The sequence below is a fragment of the Aptenodytes forsteri genome, unplaced genomic scaffold, assembly GCF_000699145.1.
Source record: "Aptenodytes forsteri isolate BGI_AS27 unplaced genomic scaffold, ASM69914v1 Scaffold209, whole genome shotgun sequence".
NCBI classification, from domain to species: domain Eukaryota; kingdom Metazoa; phylum Chordata; class Aves; order Sphenisciformes; family Spheniscidae; genus Aptenodytes; species Aptenodytes forsteri.
The window spans coordinates 3,706,702-3,727,408 of NW_008795034.1; the positions used below are offsets into that span (position 1 = coordinate 3,706,702).

The 20,707-nt window shown below is 50.3% G+C and overlaps 1 protein-coding gene across 1 annotated transcript; it reads right to left on the reverse strand.

Annotated features, from left to right (window-relative positions):
* Positions 1-1,007: 1,007 nt before the first annotated feature.
* On the reverse strand, positions 1,008-10,446 carry LAT2 (linker for activation of T-cells family member 2). The gene is made up of 9 exons (XM_009276450.1): positions 10,359-10,446; positions 9,543-9,582; positions 6,298-6,341; positions 5,669-5,707; positions 5,061-5,091; positions 4,853-4,908; positions 2,840-2,905; positions 1,960-2,028; positions 1,008-1,096 (listed from the first exon to the last, which is right to left on the reverse strand). The coding sequence occupies exons 1-9, from the start codon at positions 10,444-10,446 to the stop codon at positions 1,008-1,010; spliced, it is 522 nt and encodes a 173-aa protein (XP_009274725.1).
* Between the last annotated feature and the right edge of the window lie 10,261 nt (positions 10,447-20,707).

Here is a 20,707-nt window from a genome sequence, read left to right on the forward strand (position 1 = left end):
TGCTTTGCACAGCTTCAGAAAGATCCAATTTGAGGGGTCTGCCCACCGCTGGTGCCCACAGTTTGGGGATTGTAAAACCCTGTAACTGGAGCACGTGGCATAAGGATGATCCCGCTGGGTCTCTGCAGGTGCTCAGAGAGTAAAAACCCAACAAGGAGAGCAAGACTGGTCCCAGTCCCTCTCCCAGCTGGAGTCCTAGTCCAGTCTGGAGCAGGGTGACCAGCACTACGTGCTCTAACCAGCATGTAAAGACACCACAGATCTATACATTAGCACAGCGGTGGTTTATTTTCCTCTTTCCCCTTCTCAGCAATCCACATACGCTCACCTGACGAGAGCTCAGCCAGCACTTGCTGCAAGCTCACCGCAAAGCCTCCGAGAGCCTGTTTTGAGCTGCAACACCTAATGCAGAACCTGTCCCTGCGTTTGGTATATCTGGGGCTGCTTTTCTTCCATACGTTACCATGAATTTACTGACACTGTGTTATATCACCCACTCATTCCGTGTGATGCAATCTTTCTGCAGCTCTCCGCAGATGGTTTTTACATTAACTGCCTTGAATAATTCTTTATCATTAGCATCAGGTTGCTGCTGATAACAGGGCAGGATATGCGGTCGTAGCAGAGCAGGCAGGGCTCAGCTGCGCCCAGGGAATCCCTTACGCTGCTCAGCCTCCGAGCTGCACAGACCAGAGGGGTTTTGGGGGTTCCTGTCTGCAGCACATAGCAGCGCCTCCCGAAGCTGCTCTGAAGTGGTTTTGAGTTCCTGTTGGAGGAGGGCGGCGCTGGGACACAGACTTTGACAAATTTGTCTCCACGGCCGGCGTTAGTCAGCTTGGCATCAGCCAGAAACATGCCATGGCTGCCCCTGCTCCCTGCACAGCTTATGTGGGCTGCTGGGCACCGGCTGGCCGCACCGGCTAGGTGCAAAGCTCCACCTGAGCTCTCTTTGGCACAAACACAGTCCTCCCACCCCTAAATAAATCCACCAGCCACGTGTTCTCTTTTTACTTTTGCTTTGACAGAGGGGCAGGGCCTGACGCGGGGTCTGTGTTGATGTAGTCTGGCTCATCATCCAGGCTTTCTGTCTGCAGAGCTGCGAGTGAGGATGGGAAGCACTGATCAGTAAGCGGGTTGATCGAAAAAAACCACATACACACCATAGACACGCCCTGTGTCCTCCCAATATTTAGCCTTCAGTGCCAACATATTTTTGTGCCTGGGCTAAGAAACCTCAGATCAGTGTCAAAGTCTCCTTGAAGGGGCTTCAAAATGGTCACAGCAAATTTGCAAGCGCTCTGTGAGCGGCGAGCATGGACAACTTTTCAGAGCCAGAAGAGACAGACTTAGATTTAATCTAGAGGGTATGCAAACAGGATAACAAGAATCAGTTTGCTTAGGCAGCTTCCACACCAGACACAGAAGGATCTTAAATATATGTATACATTCACCACTATGTCCGAGGCCGGACTACCCCCTGCGCTGCACAGGAAGCCACGCGTTAGATTAAACTGCTGTTTAAAGGTTAGCTTAAGAAATTTGCACCCCCAATTACCGCAGGGGAGTCGCAGGCTGACCCACTGGATGTGCGTGCTGCACATTTCTTTGTTGGAGGGGATCACAAGGCTGAGCTTGCACCGGGGCAAATTCAAAACATAAAGAAGATGTAAGACATGAAGAGTGACATTCTTCTGTAGCATCCTGTGGTCAGGGTTTAGGGACAGCCACCCGTGTGGTGGCCTTTTGAGCACTGGAAACACCACGTCCCATCGCAGCAACATTCAATTACAAGTGTGTGTAGCAATTTGGACATTGCCTTAGATGTTTATCATGGATGATTAGGGAGAAAAATAACTCAATGGCTGCATTGCCCTGAGCGTGGTCTGTACCAGTCTAGCGCGACAGGCACCCTGCCCATGAGCCCCATCCCTAAATAGTAAACGATTGCTGAGAACATACCTTCTGCTTGCTGGAGTTTCCATATGTGTATCGCCACGCTGTTCTCATAGTCTGCAGCATCATCTGTGTCTAAGAAGAGTTTGGAGAGGATGATGCTGAACAGCAAGCAGACTAAAAATGGACCTTTGTGAAACCCCCCTCCTACCACCGCACCCCAACCGCCCCGTGCACGCGGCTGAGTTTCCAGCCGGGCGGCTGCCATCCTGCCGCAGGTCTGCTGACGCTGCCTCATCGTTTTTCCAGCCCTGATCACGCGCCTGGCTATCAGCAGCAGGGCCCCGCTGCTCCTGCCTCCTCTGATTGCTCCGTACAAAGCCAGGCAGGAGCAGGGCAGGCTCTAGCGCTGCAGAAAGTGTTGTGTTAATTTGCTGAAGGAAACCAGCTTGACTTCCTATTTTGATTGCAACATCCCAGGACAGAAGCAGACATCCCTTAAGCAGACACTGTGGTCCAACGCCATCCTCCAGCGGCTCACTGCCTGCAGCCTTCTTGGGCTGGACGTGGTGAGAAACCTGAGCTGGGGGCTATAACCACACTCAGTCTCAGCTGTAACAACACTGAAAGACCTAGAGAAGCAATGCAGACCCCAAAGCTCCTGAATTACTTCAGAGACCTCCAAGTCAAAGGGATCAGCCCGGAGGTGAGCTCTCAGCCAGTAAGGTACCACCACGTGCATTTTCCTGCAGAAAGGGGAAATGTTCCAGGTCTGCTCTGTGCCTGCGGCAGCCCCTGCACCCCGGCTCCACCGGCACAGAGCTGATAGGAAGAGCTGAGCCTGTGAACGAGGGGGTTTTCCCTCGGCTGAGCAGGTCACCGTCCCTCTCTGTACTTCCAGATACCTTTGTACGACACACACAAACCACGACAGCAACACACCTACCCGGATCGGAGCCGTGAGACACTCCAGTGATGATGTTTTGATAGGAATGGGAATCCTCCTCTTTCTCTGGCAGAAAGAAAGAGGGGGACAAAGGACTTAAGGAAGCGTAGGTGACCTGGGAAGATCCCCCAGCACCTACAGGAGCAGGCTGTTTCTCACAATGAAACGCACATTAGCTAAAAGATCATTAGTCTTCATGACAGCCTGCACTGACCCGGGGCCGGGGCATCCCCAGCGCAGTTGCACCGGGCGATCTCTGCCCCACAGGAGCACCATCACCACCGATGCCGTCGAGCACCAACTGAGCCTCTCCGGCCATGTCATCACTTCCGAGCCACCCGAGGGCGAGCAGCCAAATCCGAGGCACCGTGACTTTTCTTACTGATAGGAATAAAAACCAATAAGCATAATTACTAGCCCTACAGGAGCCCCTAAGGCGAACAGGGAGAGGGCTGGCTCCAGCAAGGGGTGAATCCCCAGGCACCCAGCCCAGTGTAGCAGTTGGGAGGGGGTATTCCTTCCCAGTGAGCGTTATGCTTGTGACTGCGGTGTCTTCTTGGGCTTATTCTCAGTTTCTGGGAAGGAACTGAGCCCCATTCCAAGCACAACATCTGTCCGAGCCCAATATGTAAATCTATTAACATCTAGAACCAAAATCTGCTTAAAAGAATTAAAAAAAAAAAAAACCACCCTCAAGTTCTTTGTTCCGTTGCTGATAAAATCTGCTAAAAGAATTAAAAAAAAAACCAACACCCTCAAGTTCTTTGTTCCGTTGCTGATTATTTTAGCTCTCTGGATGGGCCTGTGAGCAGCTGAACCATGTGAGTCCCTATATTGCTAACCTCAAAACCTGCATCCACCGATGCTGAAAACACCACTGACACTCAACAGTTAGTGTGGTCACGGCACCTAAGCTGGAAAAGTTTGCAGACAGCGTGAGCACTGCTGCTGCCCACCCCACGACCCTCCGCGCTTCTCCAAAGCTGAAGGGGAGAAGCACGGAGCTCAGCGGGTCGCCTGATCTCAACCAGGACAGGCAGTCCCTGCACCGGTGAGGGCTCCGCTGCCCAAAGCCACGCCAGGCAGGAGGGGAAGGCATTAGCCAAGGGAGCCACTGAGAGCAGCTCCGCAACAGCTACACACTGACACTACCTCTAGGTAGTCCTCAGCCGCTGAAAAAGTATTAGAACTAATAAGGGATACAAAAACATTCATAGTAATACATTCGCATTTCTCTTTCTCCCTTCCCCCCCCCCTTTTTTTAAATAAGTTAAATTTTTTTGGTAAACAAGAGATATAAAAAAAATAAATTTTTTTTTCCTCCCTCTGGTGTCTTTAAATAAAAAATAGAATTCATGTTTTGAAATTCATTTTAGATAAAAATAGATTGATGTCTGAGTCAGCGCAGAAAAATGCTGAGTACCCGAGGAGGTGAAAATGTTTCATAGATGCAATATTTGCCTTGAAAAGACGCATTTGAATGGAGCAGTGCGTTTCATCCCACCTTCATTCGCTAGCCTCATAAACCAAGCATACAAAATATTTGATAGCTTCCCTTTGACGAAAAGCTCCTGGACGAGGACATGCCCTTTCCCGCCTGTCTGGGCAGGACCCTGAGGGGCTACAACCTCCCCTCACCCACACCAGACGGCGCTACCAACAGGAAAATGGCCTCGTTACCCCAAACGCTCCTGCAGCAATGGATAATTTGCTGCTGCTCAGAGACAAAACAGGGTGAGAACAGAGTGCTTTGTGCGATGGGAGCCATGGATGTGTTTGGGCTGTCCTGTTTATAACCAACGGATGGACCGATCGGGGCTCGGGCATCCCTCATGCCCCACGACTCTGCTACACGCCTTAACGAAAGTGTCTCCCGGACCCACGCTTGCTTCAGGCCGTACGGCAATAACACACAGACATAGGCGAGAAAAGTCTCACGGGCTCCCTGGAGCCACGGGACAGCGGGGCTGGCGGCTGGAGAAGAAACCCATCTCGCTCGCATGGGGACCTTACCGTTGGGTGGTGTGAAGAACTGGGCACAGTTGTAGTAATCCAGAGATATGGGCTCCCTGCAAGAAGAAGAGCCGCCGTTAGCTCCTCCTGCCCGGGGCAGCCCACGGGCTTCCCAGCCTGAGCTCCAAGAGAGCCAGGAGCGCGCGACCGCACTGGGACCAGTATGGCTCTGCTCGATCGCGTCGGCGGGCAGCGACCAGCTACTTACACGTAAGCAATGTCCCCTCGCAGGCAGTCCTCTGCAAGCACAAAGGGTTTGCCGTCAGCACACCGTACCATTGCATAAACTCAAACCGCCATCCCAAAGCACAGCTGGACAAATTCCCCGAGCACGGCTATAGCAGATGTCCCCAGCAGCCAGAAAGCCCCGGCACAGCCCCGAAGCCCGTCCACAAGCAGAGCAGGGAGGCTGGAGCAGGGGGAAGGCAGCCCCAATCCACCCCAGGCCCTGAGAAAACCAGGGCTCACCACTTCTCATGGACAGGTCCTGCCAGCTGGCAGGGAGATGGGGAATATCCTCCCATGTTTGGGAAAGGAGAGCACAGCCCCACACGCCAATAATCCACTTAGGGCAAGCACCAGCTGCCCTGGGAGGGAGTTGGGGGGCTCGCGAGCATCCCGTCCCCCTCCGCTCTGATCGTTAATCTGATCAGCGCGTGTCTTATAAAGCAATCGCTAAATTAACCAAGCTGGGGCTCCGCCAGCTGCAGTGTCAGCTGCCTGCATGCTCCCCGCCAGCTCTCATCCCTGGTAACCTCTCATCGCCTCGGCAGCCTTCCCTCCCCACACCACCAGACGTGCGGCTGCAGCATTTACCTGTCAGGAAATTCTGATACCTGAACTCGGTCCTGCACCCTGGGGAAAAGCAGAGGGGCACGTTACGCTCAGGCTGATCAATGGGAGCCGTTCGATGATGGAGCCACCAAGCATTGCGGCATCAGCAGCTCTGCCCCCGCTCAGCTCCTTGCTCAGGGCTGGGGGACACAGCTGCAAGGTTGGACGCCCCAGGGCAGAGGTGTTGGGACATCCAGGGGTGATATTTTAAATAATCTGGCCCCGCAGCTCTAACCAGGACTGGTCAGCCGCAGCAGGATGAGCACTGGATTTTAAACTCAGACCCAGGCTAGTTCTTATTAAGTGTCGCTGTGCAGACCAGTCACAAGCATCGTGGGTAGGTACTAATAACAGCAGTTAGTTTTATCATCACCCAGCTTGTTTTCAGGATTACGCCCCCCCCATGCCCTGCTCGGGGTCCCGGCACCAAGTAACCAGCCTCTCGGAGGCTCCGTCTTCCCAAAACCGGTGGGAGCTCCCAGCCAGCACCTACACAAACAAGCCAAGATTTGCAACATCCCCATTTATGAATTTTGTGGTAGGTGCTTCCCCCGTGGCCGAGTGGATGGGGAGAGCATTGAACCAGTGCCCATCCCGGGGGAGATGCTCACCGTATCCAGCACGGCAGGAGGCACCGAGCTCCTTGGTGGTTTTCCTGAAAGAGAGAAAAGGGAGCTAAAATCCCAGGTCTGAGCAAACCGTACCAGGGGTTACAAACCACAGCAATGACTAAGCCAGAAGGAACATCCGTGAAACCTCCCTGCGAGTTTATACAGGAAACATAACAAGCAATGGGAAATGAAGAGTTTGAGGTCAAATCCCAAGGTGGGAATAGCTATGCCTGAATACTGCAGCAGAGTTATTGCGGCCGTGTAGCTCTTGGGGGCTTTGGTGATGGGGAGAAGGGAATTTCTCGTGTCAAACTGCTTGTAAGCAAAGAACGGCCATTTCTTTTTCGTGATGTACCTATTATGGACAGCCACAGCTCGTTTCCTTGGGCTCGATTTAAATGGTTGCCAGTAGAACACAGTCAGACTGAAGGAAATCCAGAAAAAGCCTAAACCCATATTGACCATCAGTGAAGTAAGTATAGCCCAAGCCCCATCTATAGGGTCCAGAACCCAATCCCAAATCCTGAATGTTCACGTATGTTGGGTGAAGTTCATCCAACCTTGGCTCTATAGCTAGAGTTTTGGTTTGTTTTTTTACCTACCTTGCTATTGATAAGTTTTCAGGTTCCTTAATTTGTTCCAGCCTTCGGGTTGTAGCTAGCACCAAGAACAAAACGAGACGTTAACGACTGCAGCAGCAGCAGCAGCAATTTCAATGAGCACAGAGCATCCACCAGAGAGGATTCCCCGGTACTGGCAAGCATTTTTCTAATGCATCCCAAAACACCTTCCAAAGCGTTCCTCAAAAGTACATAGATGGCCAAAATGGGAAACAAATAGAGGAAAAGCTGGTGTCTGTGCAGACCGGTGTGTGTTTGCTAGCTCTGCGGAGGAAGCTACAATCCCAACCTCTGCTTTATTTCCTATTCCCTGCCAAACCTGCTTGATTCGGGAGCCTTTCCCACGCTCAGCACCCCTCCCTTCACACCGTGAGATGCACTGGTAGGTCGTGAGCTTTGGTCGGGCTGGGCTGAAGCAAAGACTCGGAGGGGGGTTTGTGGGGCTCGGGCCGAGATAGGTCCCAGGGAAAGGAGCTGCCCCGCAGAGCCCGTCTGCAGACGGTGACATTTAATACAGACCCCGTCAGCAGCTCGTTTCAGGATAAAAATCAAAAGGTCAGCGCCTAACCCAGCTTGCGCAGGAAGCAGTAAGGGGGTGATGACAAATGAGTCACTCCTATCAATTCAGGTTCACCCACACCGTCGTTTTCACAGGGTGAACAGAGCGGTTTGAAGAGCCCAAGTTTGAAGAGCCCGAGTTAATAAGGTGTGTTGCATTTCAATGACATTGCTTTAGTGTTTTATTTTCAATTCGAAGGGAGTTTTTTTTTCCTAGAGCTCAGAATTCGCATCCCTAGAAGCATCTAAGGTGGCTTTGACAATCCCCGTCTCGTATCATTTCACCGCCTGGCTTCAAGGTGACCCTTTTATTTTTACTTCCCCCCCGTTCTGTGCATGCAGGACCCCCACCCCGCAACACAGGAGCCCCGTGCAACGTTCATACTCACTGGAGTGGGATCGAATCACCTCAAAACTCTGCTGGCTTTCGAGCCTGGAAAAAATAGAGGTACAACCTCAGCTGAATTGTGGGGTCTATGACAAGGAAAATAGATGCAATAGATCCCTCCCTGTTTGGTGAGCGGAGGGAAAAGAGCACAGCCTCCACGCTGGGAGTGGTGAAAGGCCGAGGTCCATCACTCGGTGTGTCACGCAGGACCCATATGAGCTGGGAGCAGCTTTTTGGCCGTTCCCCTTGCTGCATTGCCCGAGGTGTCCTTGCAGAACCCGTATGAGCTGGGAGCAGCTTTTTGGCCATTCCCCTTGCTGCATTGCCCGAGGTGTCCTTCTAAGTCTCCCTTTGGACTTCCCCTTTGACCCTTTAAAGTCAAGATGTGTAATCCTACTATTAATCAAGTAATTCCTACTCCGACACTTTATGCACCAGTTAAGGCCAGAAGAGCATTTTCACCCACAAAAAACTGGGTGTTCACCCACGAAATGGCTTCAGACCCCACTGCTTCACCTCCGCTGCTGTCCCTGCCCCTCCCAAGATCCCTCAACATCAACCTGAAAAAAATAACATACGTGATCAACAATAAAAATAACACACATGCCCAATAACCTCTTTACTTTTTAGTTAACAGGAGAGCTGCTCTTCAGAGCACGACAGGATTCAACAGCTCTTCTACTGCAGGTGCATACAGGCACTTACTGACTCTGATTTTGGGACCCTGAAAGTATCCCTTTCTCCCCCCTCCCCCTTTCTTTCAGGTCACCCCCCACCCCAAGCCGGTATTCACGCCACAGGGCTGGCGAGGAGACGAGGTGTCAGGCAAAGGACCTCATTGCAAAGTCTGCAAATGCACAGAGTTAAACCACTTTGCTCACAAAAAGCCCGAACTAACCCAAAACAGATCTAGAAAAAGAGCACCATGAGCCTGAAGTCAAACCACCTAATCCAGGTATAAATTTCAAGAAGTCAGGACAATTCAGTACGAGCCCGCAGGGGATGGAGCCTGCGCTGGCTTTTCCATTGGTCTCGGACGGACCACGCCAAAGCCTTTCCCCCGGTCCCGGGCAAGCGGGGCAGAAGCAAACACCCCAACCCCGCGGAGGCCTTCGCAGAGCCCCTTTGCACCACGTTTGCTCCTGTATCAAAAGGTTACGAGCCAGCTTTTTTTTTTTTTTTTTTTTTCTTTCTTTATATCATTTAGCTGTGGTTTGTCTGTTGCTGAAGGAAATAAGAGGGGGTGCATGTGTGTACAATGCATTTCCTTCGTTGCTTATGCTGCAGGTCGGTGGTTGCTCTGGCACAGGGTCCCACCAGCACCAGCCAAGGGCAGGGTCTTGTTTATGAAGTTACCGACCTCTCTACCTCATCTTGGGGCACGACGGCACAGGATAAAGACTTGCCCTTCCAATTCTCTCAGACCTTTTTCCAACTAGTTAATGACTCAAAGGCATCACGGTCAGAGCTTCAGTTTCATTTTGGATTATTCTTTGTAAAGGCATTACCCCTTCACAGCACCCTGGGCTGGGGCACACCGCCCTGCACGCCCCATTCTGGGATTATTTTATATAGATCTGGATTTCAGCTGTGAGGCACGGAGCGGGTCTGGCTTTGGCCAGGGTCTCACCCCGGGTGAGCTGTTTGGGGGAGAAGTGCGATTGTGAAAGGCAACTTACTGGCTCCTCCGCTCACTCGACTGCTTCTCTCGCTTGGTAGCTGGAAGACAAGGGAAAAAAAAAAAGCTCGTAGAAAAGGATGATTTGGGAGTTAAAGATCAGAAAGACCAATAAAACACATTCACAAAACTTCTTCAACCGGGAGCACGAGAGGACAGTGGGGGCAGCGAGCAGCAGTTGCGATAGGGTTTTGATTTATTTTTTTTAAGCCATGTCTGAAGTGTAGTATTGGTCTCAGACACCGCAAAGCAAGCAAGCCAGCCACTCCTGCCCCCAAAACCCCACTCCTGCAGCCTCTCCCAGTAAAACCCACCCAGCACTGAGAGGTGGGCTCGACCCCCCTGCCAGGGCGGGTGCTCGCCCCGCTCTCTTTGTATTTCATGTGTTTATAAATACATCCCCCAGCCTGTCCTTTCGCGCCTGCCCTCCTCCTGCCTGTCTGCCCCAGAGCCCCCGCAGGATTCGTGCATCTGGATATGGTCCTCCTGTGTGGGGTGTCCCAAAGCCACCCGCCACGGTGCCCACGGAGAAGGGTCTGCAGCCCATGGTGTTGCACCCACCCCAGGGAAGGAGTGCTACAGGGTTGGGGGTCCTTTCCCCCCGTAGCTGCTGGGGGGGCCAGCAGAGACCCTTCCCAGCTCAAGCCGCTGGGAGCATCCCCACGAGGGCAAAGCTCCCTGAGCCAGCACGTGGCTGAGCAGGACCAAACCCACCCGGAGGGGACACCCCAAAAAGAAAGGGTCTGCCCAGCGTGACCCCCCCCAGCTCAGCCCGGGGCCGCGGGCGGGACCCCGAAGCACACGGGCAGCGCCTTACCGGAGAGCTGGCACTTGATGCAAAGGCTGACGGTGGCCCCGAGCAGCATCAGCGCGGCGGCTGCCCACAGCAGCTCCAGCTGCGCCATGGCCCGGCCGCATCCAGCCTGAAACACAGCGGCGAGGGGAACCCCGTGAGCATCTGGGGCGTGTGGGGCTGCACGGCCGCTGCTCGAAAAGCTTTTACCCCCTAAAGAGCCACGTGCTCTCTGCCTTTGCACCCCCAAAGAGCTGGGCGTTTGCTGAGGACGCAGAAGATACTTTAGGGTTATATTACCATGGGGCGGCGGAGGCGATGCCCCTTCTCCGAGCTGCTTTGGTCCGAGGGGCTGCACGCGCACTTTCAGCTCCAGGAAGACCCGAGCACACCCCAGCGCCCACCCCAGAGCCGAACCCCCATTCCGCCGCAGGGAAGGAGAAGAGGCTCACGTGGTTTCCCGCAGGACATCAGCGCAAAGAGGGAAAACCCACTTGGATTTACTCAGTCCCAATCCCATAACCCACGTTGCTATCAAATATTATCAGCAGATACTATTTTTTAATATTCAGAAGGGAGGACAAAAAAGGAGGCGCTCTGAAATATTCAAAGCTGCCAAGACCTTTGCACAAGGCGCTCCGGTTATTTCCCTGCAGCACAGAATTACTTTAAATGTCAAATTCCCCACAATTTTTCCTGCGTTGAGCTGGCTCAGACACTGGCTCTTCCCCTCCTTTCCATGACAGGCTCTTCCACAAACAGCAGCTAACATTTTGTAACAATCAGCATGATTTGGCTTCAATTTCTTCCTTTAAAATACAAAACATCCTATAAATATCACAGAAAACAGCCTGCCGGGTCTGGGACAGACCATTTGGCCCATTCCTATTCCCCAGGGCCAGATTTTCTTTACTTACAGATTATTTTAATTTATTTTTGTTTTTAAGAAAATTCTTCTTTGGCCCCTAGGGATGGAGACGCTTCAACGTGCCAAAGGCCAGTACGTCATTGCTCTGCCTGGCAGGAAGCTTTCCTACCACCTAACCCGAACCTCCCTTATTACAATTCAAGCCTTGTATTGTATGATGTATTGATCCCACTGTGGATGGGCCGGGGATTATAACATATTAAGAAAATAATAAATAATTAAAAATAATTAAACAAATATCAATAACAGATGACAGAAAACAGCAGCTCCTGTATTGTATTGATGTATTGATCCCACTGTGGATGGGCCGGGGATTATAACATATTAAGAAAATAATAAATAATTAAAAATAATTAAACAAATATCAATAACAGATGACAGAAAACAGCAGCTTGATTCCGCCCCGTTCAGCACCTTCTGCCTCCACTTGTGTCAAGTGGAATAAATAATATTTCCCTGGCCAAACTGCAAGCCACACCGACACCCCGTTCACACGGGAGAAACCCCAAAGGTCTCCTCGCAGCAGCCGAGCCTCCCGGTGCTGAGCGAGCATCCTCCTGCCTGTGCCAGTCGCTCGGCGCTGCAGCCGAGGATGCCGGCGGGAGGTTTGCGATCCGGTTTGGCACTGGAGTCCCGGTCCTCCACCAGCGTCCCAATTGCTAGGGCACGGTGTAAATGAGCGCGGTGTAAATCAGCGTGGGGCAGGGGAAGGAGAGGCAAGACACGGTCCCCCATTTTGGCTCCAGACAGCCCCTCGAGCACAGCATTGCTCTGCCCCTGCCAGGAGGGAGCAGTCGCTGAAGGACGGGACGGGCTGCCCGGGGTTTGGCGTCAGCATCCCCCCGGCATTGCCTGAACACGGTCTGGCTGCCCAAAAGCGACCCTACAGCCAGCAGGATGACGGCTTGGCTTTGCGACCATCCTCTCCGCTTGTGAGCAAACTGGGTTTATTTCTACTCCCTTCGAGGTTGCCTGGGCTCACAAGGACACGGCAGCTCCCGACACTCACTCCACCGTGGCTTTGCTCTTTATAGACACCCCCCCCAGCCAGGGGCCTTTCCCTGCAGAGCTCTCTGAAGAAGCTGGGATGAGCTGTTTATAAGTTAATGGTGTGCCCAGCACCCACCCTGGAGGTGCAGGACCAGCACCCTCAGCTACAGCCAGGGCATCGGGGACGGAGCCTGGTCAAAACCATGTGGTTTCTCACATCATTTTTCCCCTCGCTCAACATCCCCCATGGAAATCACGAGCTGGGGATCACCTCTAAAGCATCTGCAAGAAGCAGCTAAGGGAAGTTGGCCCAATGCTGGTGACCGAAATTCATTATACAAAGGGTTGTAACACTGCTGGTTTGTGGGTGGGTGGTTTTTTTGTTATTGTTTTTTGGTTTTCCCCCTCTTTTTTTCTCTCCCCCCCCCCCCTTTTTTTTTAAAGGCAAGGCAGAGCTGAAGGCGCGTGACAACACTGACCCAGTTTGTACCTTTGTAGGACAGGCCGCCATCTCCCTTCTAGAACCAGTTTAATTTCTGCAGCGGGGCAGTAACGCAGCAAACCCAGGCTGCTCCCGCACCCCTCGCTCAACAGGAACACGAAAGGTGATTATCTGCAGGGGCTGAACAGGGCACCGCGCGTCCCATCCCCATCACGGCGTCTCCCAGTGAAAGCTCCCACGGGCACCGAGCCACAAGCACAACACCAGCCCGGAGGTTGTTATTTGTGTTCGCCAAACACAAATTTCCAAGTCCATGGAAATCCCTTCTTTTGGTACAAAACCTCCTCTTGTAAGGAGCTGATGGAGGAAGGCGATGAACAGATTTATGACAAGCAGAAGGCTGGAGGCACTTACTCACGGCTGGCGGGATATAAATAAAATATTTGGAAGGCTGAACGTGCTTTCCCCGCTCTCCGCCTTGGGAAGACGAGAGAGGAGAATAAAAAGGCTCGAGCCACTGAGGGCTGTGATGAGGCCCGAGTATATCAGAAGGACATACGGAGTTAACGACTCGCTGATCAGCCTTGTTTTCAAGATGCTAAATTCAAACACAGGGAGAAAACAGGTTCCCATCTAGTTTCAGCTCTTCAGGAGTAAAATTCAGAGAGCAGCAAAATGCCTTGTTCTCTTTAGACACTTCCCTGTTCTCCTTTTATATGTTTTTTTTCCCCTTTTTGCACTGGCAGAAGTTTCTCCTTGCACAAGGAAGCCGGTGCCGGTGCATGCCTCCGCCAGCGAGCACGGCCCAAGCACCACGGCCCCGCAAAATCCCCCCCGGGAGCAGTGGCTGCGAATAAGTGATTCCAGGGAGAGCAACTCGCTGGAGGCTGGATAAAGTCGTGATCCCTGTGGCACGGCACCTCTCCTGCGAGGGGGAAGCACGCCTTCCCGAACAGGGGCTGCTCTTTTCATGGCCTCAGATATTTTTTGCAATCAAAGAAACAAACTTTTTTTTTTTTTAAATGGAAAAAATTAACAAACTTGCACAAGATGATCCAGTCTGCACATGCTAGGCCTCGTCAGCCCGGCTGCTGGTCCTAAATTAAGGATTAAACCCAGTAACAGGGCTCACTATAAACAGCCCAGGGAAGGGGAGTTTGTTTTAGCGGGGAAGACTGAAAGGTCTCTCGCTTTTAGGTCTACTAAAGCGGAGAGTGAGGGTACCTGGACATGCATTGTCAATCTGTCCAGGAGAAAAACACCAAAGCGAGAAAAGCTGTTTAAATTCAAATAAGACAACACTGGCATATAAAATGAGTAGGTACAAGCTGGATACGCACAGGCTAGAAATAAAATTCCTAATGGATGGAAGTCTGGAAGAACCTTCCAACAGCAGCGGCAGCAAAAATCTCACTCAAAAACCCTTTAAGAGTACTTAAAACATACTTAAACTTTTTTGCCAAAAATCCGGGAGAGCGAGGAATGTGTTGATGTGGCATTGGCGAAAACGGCTGCTTTTCTGCAAGATCATCGCTGATGAAGTCATTTTAGCCCTTTGCAGACGTCAAGCCCACCCCCCCCAAGCTCACCCTGCAAGATCAAGACCAAAATTGCTGGGTTAGGTCATGTGTTCAACCTATTTGTAAAAAATGCCCCAAAGGCAAATATAAGAGCGTCTTCCTCTCTCTTCCAGAAAGTTTTGTGGTCTGCACCAGTTTGCGGCAAATGAAGGCTAATTCAGACTGATTGGATGAGTCACTGGCATGAAATATAAAGTGGAGAGTTTATTTAAAACCTCGCCATATGAAATTTCGCGCACGGACTCGTTGAACAGATGCAATATTCAGCTTGACTCAATGTCTCTAACATTTCTAAGAAAAGAAACGCTACTTTCTGTTTGTCTCCGTTGCACAGATTGCCGCAGAAAGTCCCATCGATTTAGAACTTAAAGTCTCAGACTAAGGAAGCTCCTGTGGTTGGAACCACTTCAATGACCAGCCTTGAGCCTCCAGAAAAGCTCCTTTCCAGAGGTCTGCACATCCCATTTCCTACCAGATTTTATGCCAGTGTAAATTTTCTTAGGAAAGCTGCTGCAGGATAGATAAAGTCTGGTTTTGTACAGCTATTCAAGTAGACCATGCTTTATTTTATGCCAGGGGAGCAGTGGATGCATTTTGGTAGAACATAGGACAAGAGGGAAAATCGGAATCGAGAAATCAACTTTAAGATAGATTATCACTTTATAAAATGCCTTAAAAAACCTCAGGTGGAAAATACAGTGCAAAATCCTCATCACAACAAGCGTGCCAGCGCAAGGAGGTAATTCACAGAAATATCTCGTATTTGTCCTTAACTTCTCCTGTTTCAGGCAGCAGCAAAGCCATGCAGCATCCTTCACCGCTGCTGCGGAGTCCAGGGGGACTCCACGTTAGGAATTGCAGATACAGGCAACCCATACGTATGCAACTAAGTACTCCTATGTAGTCCAGAGCAATGAAAATGAGCCGATATCACACAAGATTATCCCATAATTGTCCCGTTTTGCTAAAGCGTCTACCTCACGGCCCGTATTACACCAAACATTGATCACAAGAGAAAACTGATGCAAAGACAAAGCTCTTTTCTAGCTAGGATTAGCAATTTCAAGTGCTCATATGCAGTAAAATAAATACATTCGTATACATGATGCCAATCAGCCCTGAAACAGCTGTAAAACCCAGAAAGTGTAGTTAAAGTCAGCTCTTCCGTAGGATTGGGCTTTGGAGGGGGAAACACTGTAGGCTGCAGCAATCCCAGAAGCTATAGGCAGGACCGAACAGATTTGGGATGAGCGCAGCTCAGCTCAGCCTGAACCTTCCAGAATTTTTAGTAGATGTGAAGACAGAAATAACATAATTAAAGAAATCCACGCTGCCATCAGCAGCTGGGGTGGGGAGATGTAAAGAATAGTATCGTAAAACAGGCAATCCGGGTTGCATGGGACAGACTCTCACCTTGGGTGCAGCAGGCATAAGTGCTGCTGAGAAGAGATATTTGGCAATTTTCATACCTTGGAGCTTGTCAGGAGATGGCCCTGAGCAGCAGCGAGGAGTAATATCCAGCATGTTGCTTTTCAGAGGGGTTTTGCAGGGATGACCTTGAACCCTTTTTAAAAGGGTCACCAAGATCTAGCCTAGGATCTCTGAGCTCACCGAAATCAGTGGGACACCCCACCTGCCCCAAAGCCTTCACACGAACCCCACACACCCCCAGGCGCCTTTCCCTCCCCATCCCTCCTTCCCTCTCCCACCTTACCCGCAGCCTCAGCCGCTCTCCCCCATCTGTCCCATCTCCTCCTGCATCTCACGGCCGCAGCCACCGACACTGGAGCCGGTTCCTCCAGGGCTCGTTAGCCAGTTTCTGGTTTCCTGTCATCATCTGAATCACTAACCCCAACATCCGCCGCTCGGCTGGTCAGCCCCTCGCCAGCTCACGAGAGGGACCCGCGGGCGGTGCTTGCACAAGCTCACCCTGGGCAGCATCTCGCCGGAGCGTTTCGGTTTATCTGCCGCGGGGAGAGGAAGAGGCTCGGACGGCGAGGAACCACACACGCCGCCGAGGTCCCTTCCCAAGCAACCCTCGAGTTTCAGATGGGGCTGGTGCCCCAAAAGAGTTCAAGTTTCCTTTTAGCAAAGAGCCTTTGCAGGATTTAACACCGCACACTGGAAGCGGCAGGTGCTGCCTGGAAAAAACTCAGAGCAGATAAAGCAAATAGCAAGTCCTCTCTTAGTTTTTACGGAAAAGATGGTATCAAGTCTCAAAGGCGGCAAATAGCCCGAGGTCACCGTTGCTAACGGCCAAACCTGGAGCTCCTGTCCGGAGCTGTAAGAATAAAACTATTTCTTATGCTTCAGCACTGGCAGTTTGCAGACGTCAGACACAATTTCACTGTACTCTTAAAAAAAAAAAAAAATAGTAGTTCCTTAAATTTTTTTGTGCTTGAATAGAATAAGGAGGGTTTATGAATAATGGGGAATTTATCTACTGGCTTAGAGTCCAGTTACAGTACACGAAATGTGTATCCTGCTCTAGGAATAGGAAAGCCTGCACGTGCACCTAACAGTCCTGTATAGTTGTAGCTACTGGAGTGCAACAGGCAGCTGGGCACACGCTTTACAACCGCAAACAAACTGACGTTTCATGCTGCCTCTCGCTAAGGCTCTGTAATATCTCTCTTACATACAGCCATGTAAGTTATTCAGTAAAGGGAAAATTTGTTATATTTAAATTAGGGCGCTCTCAGGCTACCACAACCAGTCATCTCCATCCATCTCTCTCTGTGATAGAAGGTGGCTCTTCTACCACAGGAATGATAAAATAGCCAACTGTTTACAACTTTTGCAACCCTGGGATGGGAACTTTGCTATCAAGCTTTCAGAGGAAACGTTGCTTTGATAGGATAGTTAACCACCGTATGTGCAAATACATTTAGACTTTCTCTCTTCCAATTCTAACCTGAGGGGCAAAATTCATTGCTTGCACGCACCTTTCGGAGCCGTTCCCACATGAAATCCAGGTGCAGAAGCCTATCTTGAAATCAGTACGTATAATCTGAACCAAAGACTAGAAGAGAGAGACCCAGATTTGAATTGCTTGTATGGTTTCTGGCTGACCTCTATAGAAGGAACACTGTATAATGTGAAGTGCATTCCTGGCCGCTAAAACAGTTGCTACGAAACTGGCATTTCTAGCAGAGGTCTTAGCTATGAAGTAGTTTGTTAGGGGCTTTCTAGCAGGTTTTTTACCTATTTAAACATAAACTGATAACAGAAGTTTTACAAAAGAGTTCTTTATAGCAGAACTGATACTCTGAACATGCCAGAGACAATTACAGTTTGTCTTTCACATGAGAAATCTATTTCATTAGGAACAGCCGCTGCTAAAAAGGTACCATGTATTTGCTTACAGGTTCTCTGATGGTTCTCACGGCTTCAGAGATGACTCACTGCCACGGTACGGACATTATCACCGTTGGCACGGGCTGTAGCAAAGGCACCTCGTGTTAGTCCCCTAATTGTCTCCTGGACTGACACACACGACTGCTCAGCTTCTCTAGAGCAGGTAGAGGCTGTTGCCGTGCCCGGGGAGCAGCACCATGAGCGAGGACTGCTGATGGTGCAGAGCAGCAGGGTCACCCCCAGTGCATTACAACAGCTCTTGGGTAGAGCGATGCCCTTCGAAGACGTCAGTCCTTCTGAGAGATCAACCACCCCTTTTTCTAACGTTGATTAGAAGGGAACTACTGCAGTAATACAGACAGTGGTATACACACCACCTCCCTTCTTTGTATTTCTCACGAGAAGGGCTCGATGTAGAGGTTTAGGATGAGAGCCCTCACTCCGAGCACCTACCTACACAACCACGAGTTCCGCTCTTCGCAAGGCCAGACCGAGCCCCCTCTCTGACGTGCAGATAATAACCCCTCAGACATCAAACCCAGCTTGTGATACCAGGCTCTACCCGGAGTCTGCCCTCTCCCTCCTGTAACCCCTGCACCTCATCTAGACCTGCTGCTAGAAACCATTTCTGGGCTGATAAAAGGTCAAAGACAGAGGAGCATCAAGCTTTTATCTACCGCAATAAATTATGTAAAACGACACATTACAATTTCACCTTTCCACGTCCTTTTCAAAGCTTACCCATTTCAGCTTGGTTTTGTTTTTCCCCCGTAACAAACACATAGCATCCACTCCTTCAGTCAGTCTTACCAGCAAACCAAACCCTCTTTCCCCCCCCACCCCTTTTAATACATAGCTAACCAGCTCTAGAAATACCTCTTTGGGCCCAGAGAGGTTGTGAGACGCCATCTTCCACCCTCCCCAGCTTACCTGTTGCGTTTAATACATCTAACCAGCTCTAGAAATACCTCTTTGGGCCCAGAGAGGTTGTGAGACGCCATCTTCCACCCTCCCCAGCTTACCTGTTGCGGTTGGGAGGCTGAATGCCCTGGGGACCGGTTTACATCCTTTCAGATAAAGGTGGGGTCTGCTCAAGGACCAGCTGGTTTTGCTTGAACCAGGTGTTATGGCTAATGCTGATCAGAAATTCTCAGTGAAACAAGGAATAGGAATCAATGCATCATCTAAACCTGACCTTTCTGCAGAAACACACCCAATGCTGAAAGTTTTAAGGGAAGGTTTCTGAGCTCCGGCAGGCTTTCTCCCAGAGCTCATAAGCTTTGCAAGTCAAGCGTTGCCTACTTTGCAGGAGACCAGCATTCAAATCCCCCTCGCTTTGGAACCAGAATAAGCATGTCTCATCCCAAGCACTAAGTATTTGTTTTGCCAAATTTTCACGGCAGCTTTAATGAAAGTCACGTCTTGGAGGAAATTTTCTGACATGCTAAAGTAGCGCACGCACATTTCTGTATAGACCAAGAAACGGCTTTCCTCTTGGCTGTAGCTGCATGAGCATTTCCCCAGCTAAAGGGGAAGTGCCACCTCCTCCCCTGCCCCAGCTGCACGCCCCACTGCAAATCCGATCTCACCGAGCTGAAACTGAAAGCAGCTCCGTTACAGCTGAAGATACATGCTGCTACCACCCAGTGGAAAGACAGCTCACAGCTAGGATTTCTGGGTGCTTTACAAAAGTTTGGCCAAGTAAGGTTTGCAAAGACTAATCCTGTACATCCCTACGGCGCTATAAAGCTTCTTCCCATTCTTATCCTGCTCAGTTCATCCCTGTAAACACCGTAAGTCTTAAATTTGAACACAAAAACCTAGAAGGTTTGAATGCTTTTATTTGATTTTTTTATACAGCAATACAAATTATACAGATTCAGTACAGTACAGATTTTGCAGGGGTTTATAGAGGTACTTAGTGATTTTTGGTTTATTTAAAAGAAAGAGGCAGATCTTGGGAGCACGGTGACTTGAACAAAACAATCTCATCGTAGGAAGCAAACCCCTACCGTGCTGAACACTAACCTGGCTGAAACCTACTGGGCGGAAAGGTGGTGGCAGCGTTCCCAGCAATAACACACCCAAAACATCAACCCTGGGATACTCTAGAGCTTTTCACAAGAATTTGTGAGCGTACAGGTAAGCAGGCTGTTCCTGCAACAGCGCTGAAAGTCCTTAAAGCCCTTGGACGCACTTTGCTGCAAAGGGGACAGAAATGAGGGAAGCTGATGTTAAAATTAACCTGCCGTTGAGCGGGCAATGTCACGTAAGAGTCATTGCAGCTATGGAAAAGGAAACCATAAAACGCTTTAGATTTAGTCACCCAAACAGCTACAGTAAGATGAGGAACATGATCTTAGACCTAGTAACAGCGACAGCGCACGCACACCGTGACACCGCGTGTGCAAGCAGAACCCCATCTCCCGTTTCTTGCGCCCATCTGAGCTTCAGGTTTAAGTGAGCAGGCACGGGCAGGAACCAGCAAAGCTCCCTTGCAATCCCTAATGCGCAGGATAGGTGCAAGCTATACACCTATAGCTTTGGTAGTACGTGTCTCCGGTTAGTCCAGAACGTACAATGTCATCAGGGTATTGCTATTACTGATGTGCATCAGGCTTGAGAGTCAAGTGTCTGGCACTGAAGGGTTAAATCCTGTCAGAAAGCAAGGTCAAAGAATATGATTACACCATTTTAAATGCTTCCGATCGGTTTGGTTTAATACTGATATAGTGAGTGGTATCACAAATAACAGAATAAATTGCAGACCATAGAGATAAAATGTATGCACCCAATAAAAGATGGCCCTCTGCCACTTCAAATACACTCAATTCCTTAAAATCCTGCAGTGGGTAAGTGGCACTTGACAGGAGGGATTCAGCTACCAGATTAGAAAATTCCAATCTCAGCTGGAAATCAAATTCCTCTTCAGCCACAGAAACTCCCCTTTCTAAAAATTTAAGACAAGCATCACCTGCAAAATTGCATCCCAAGAATCCAGTCCAGAGAAGTGCCCTTGAGAACGACAAAGGTAACTGATTCTGCGCTAGAATACGCCAGGATAGACGAACAGCCC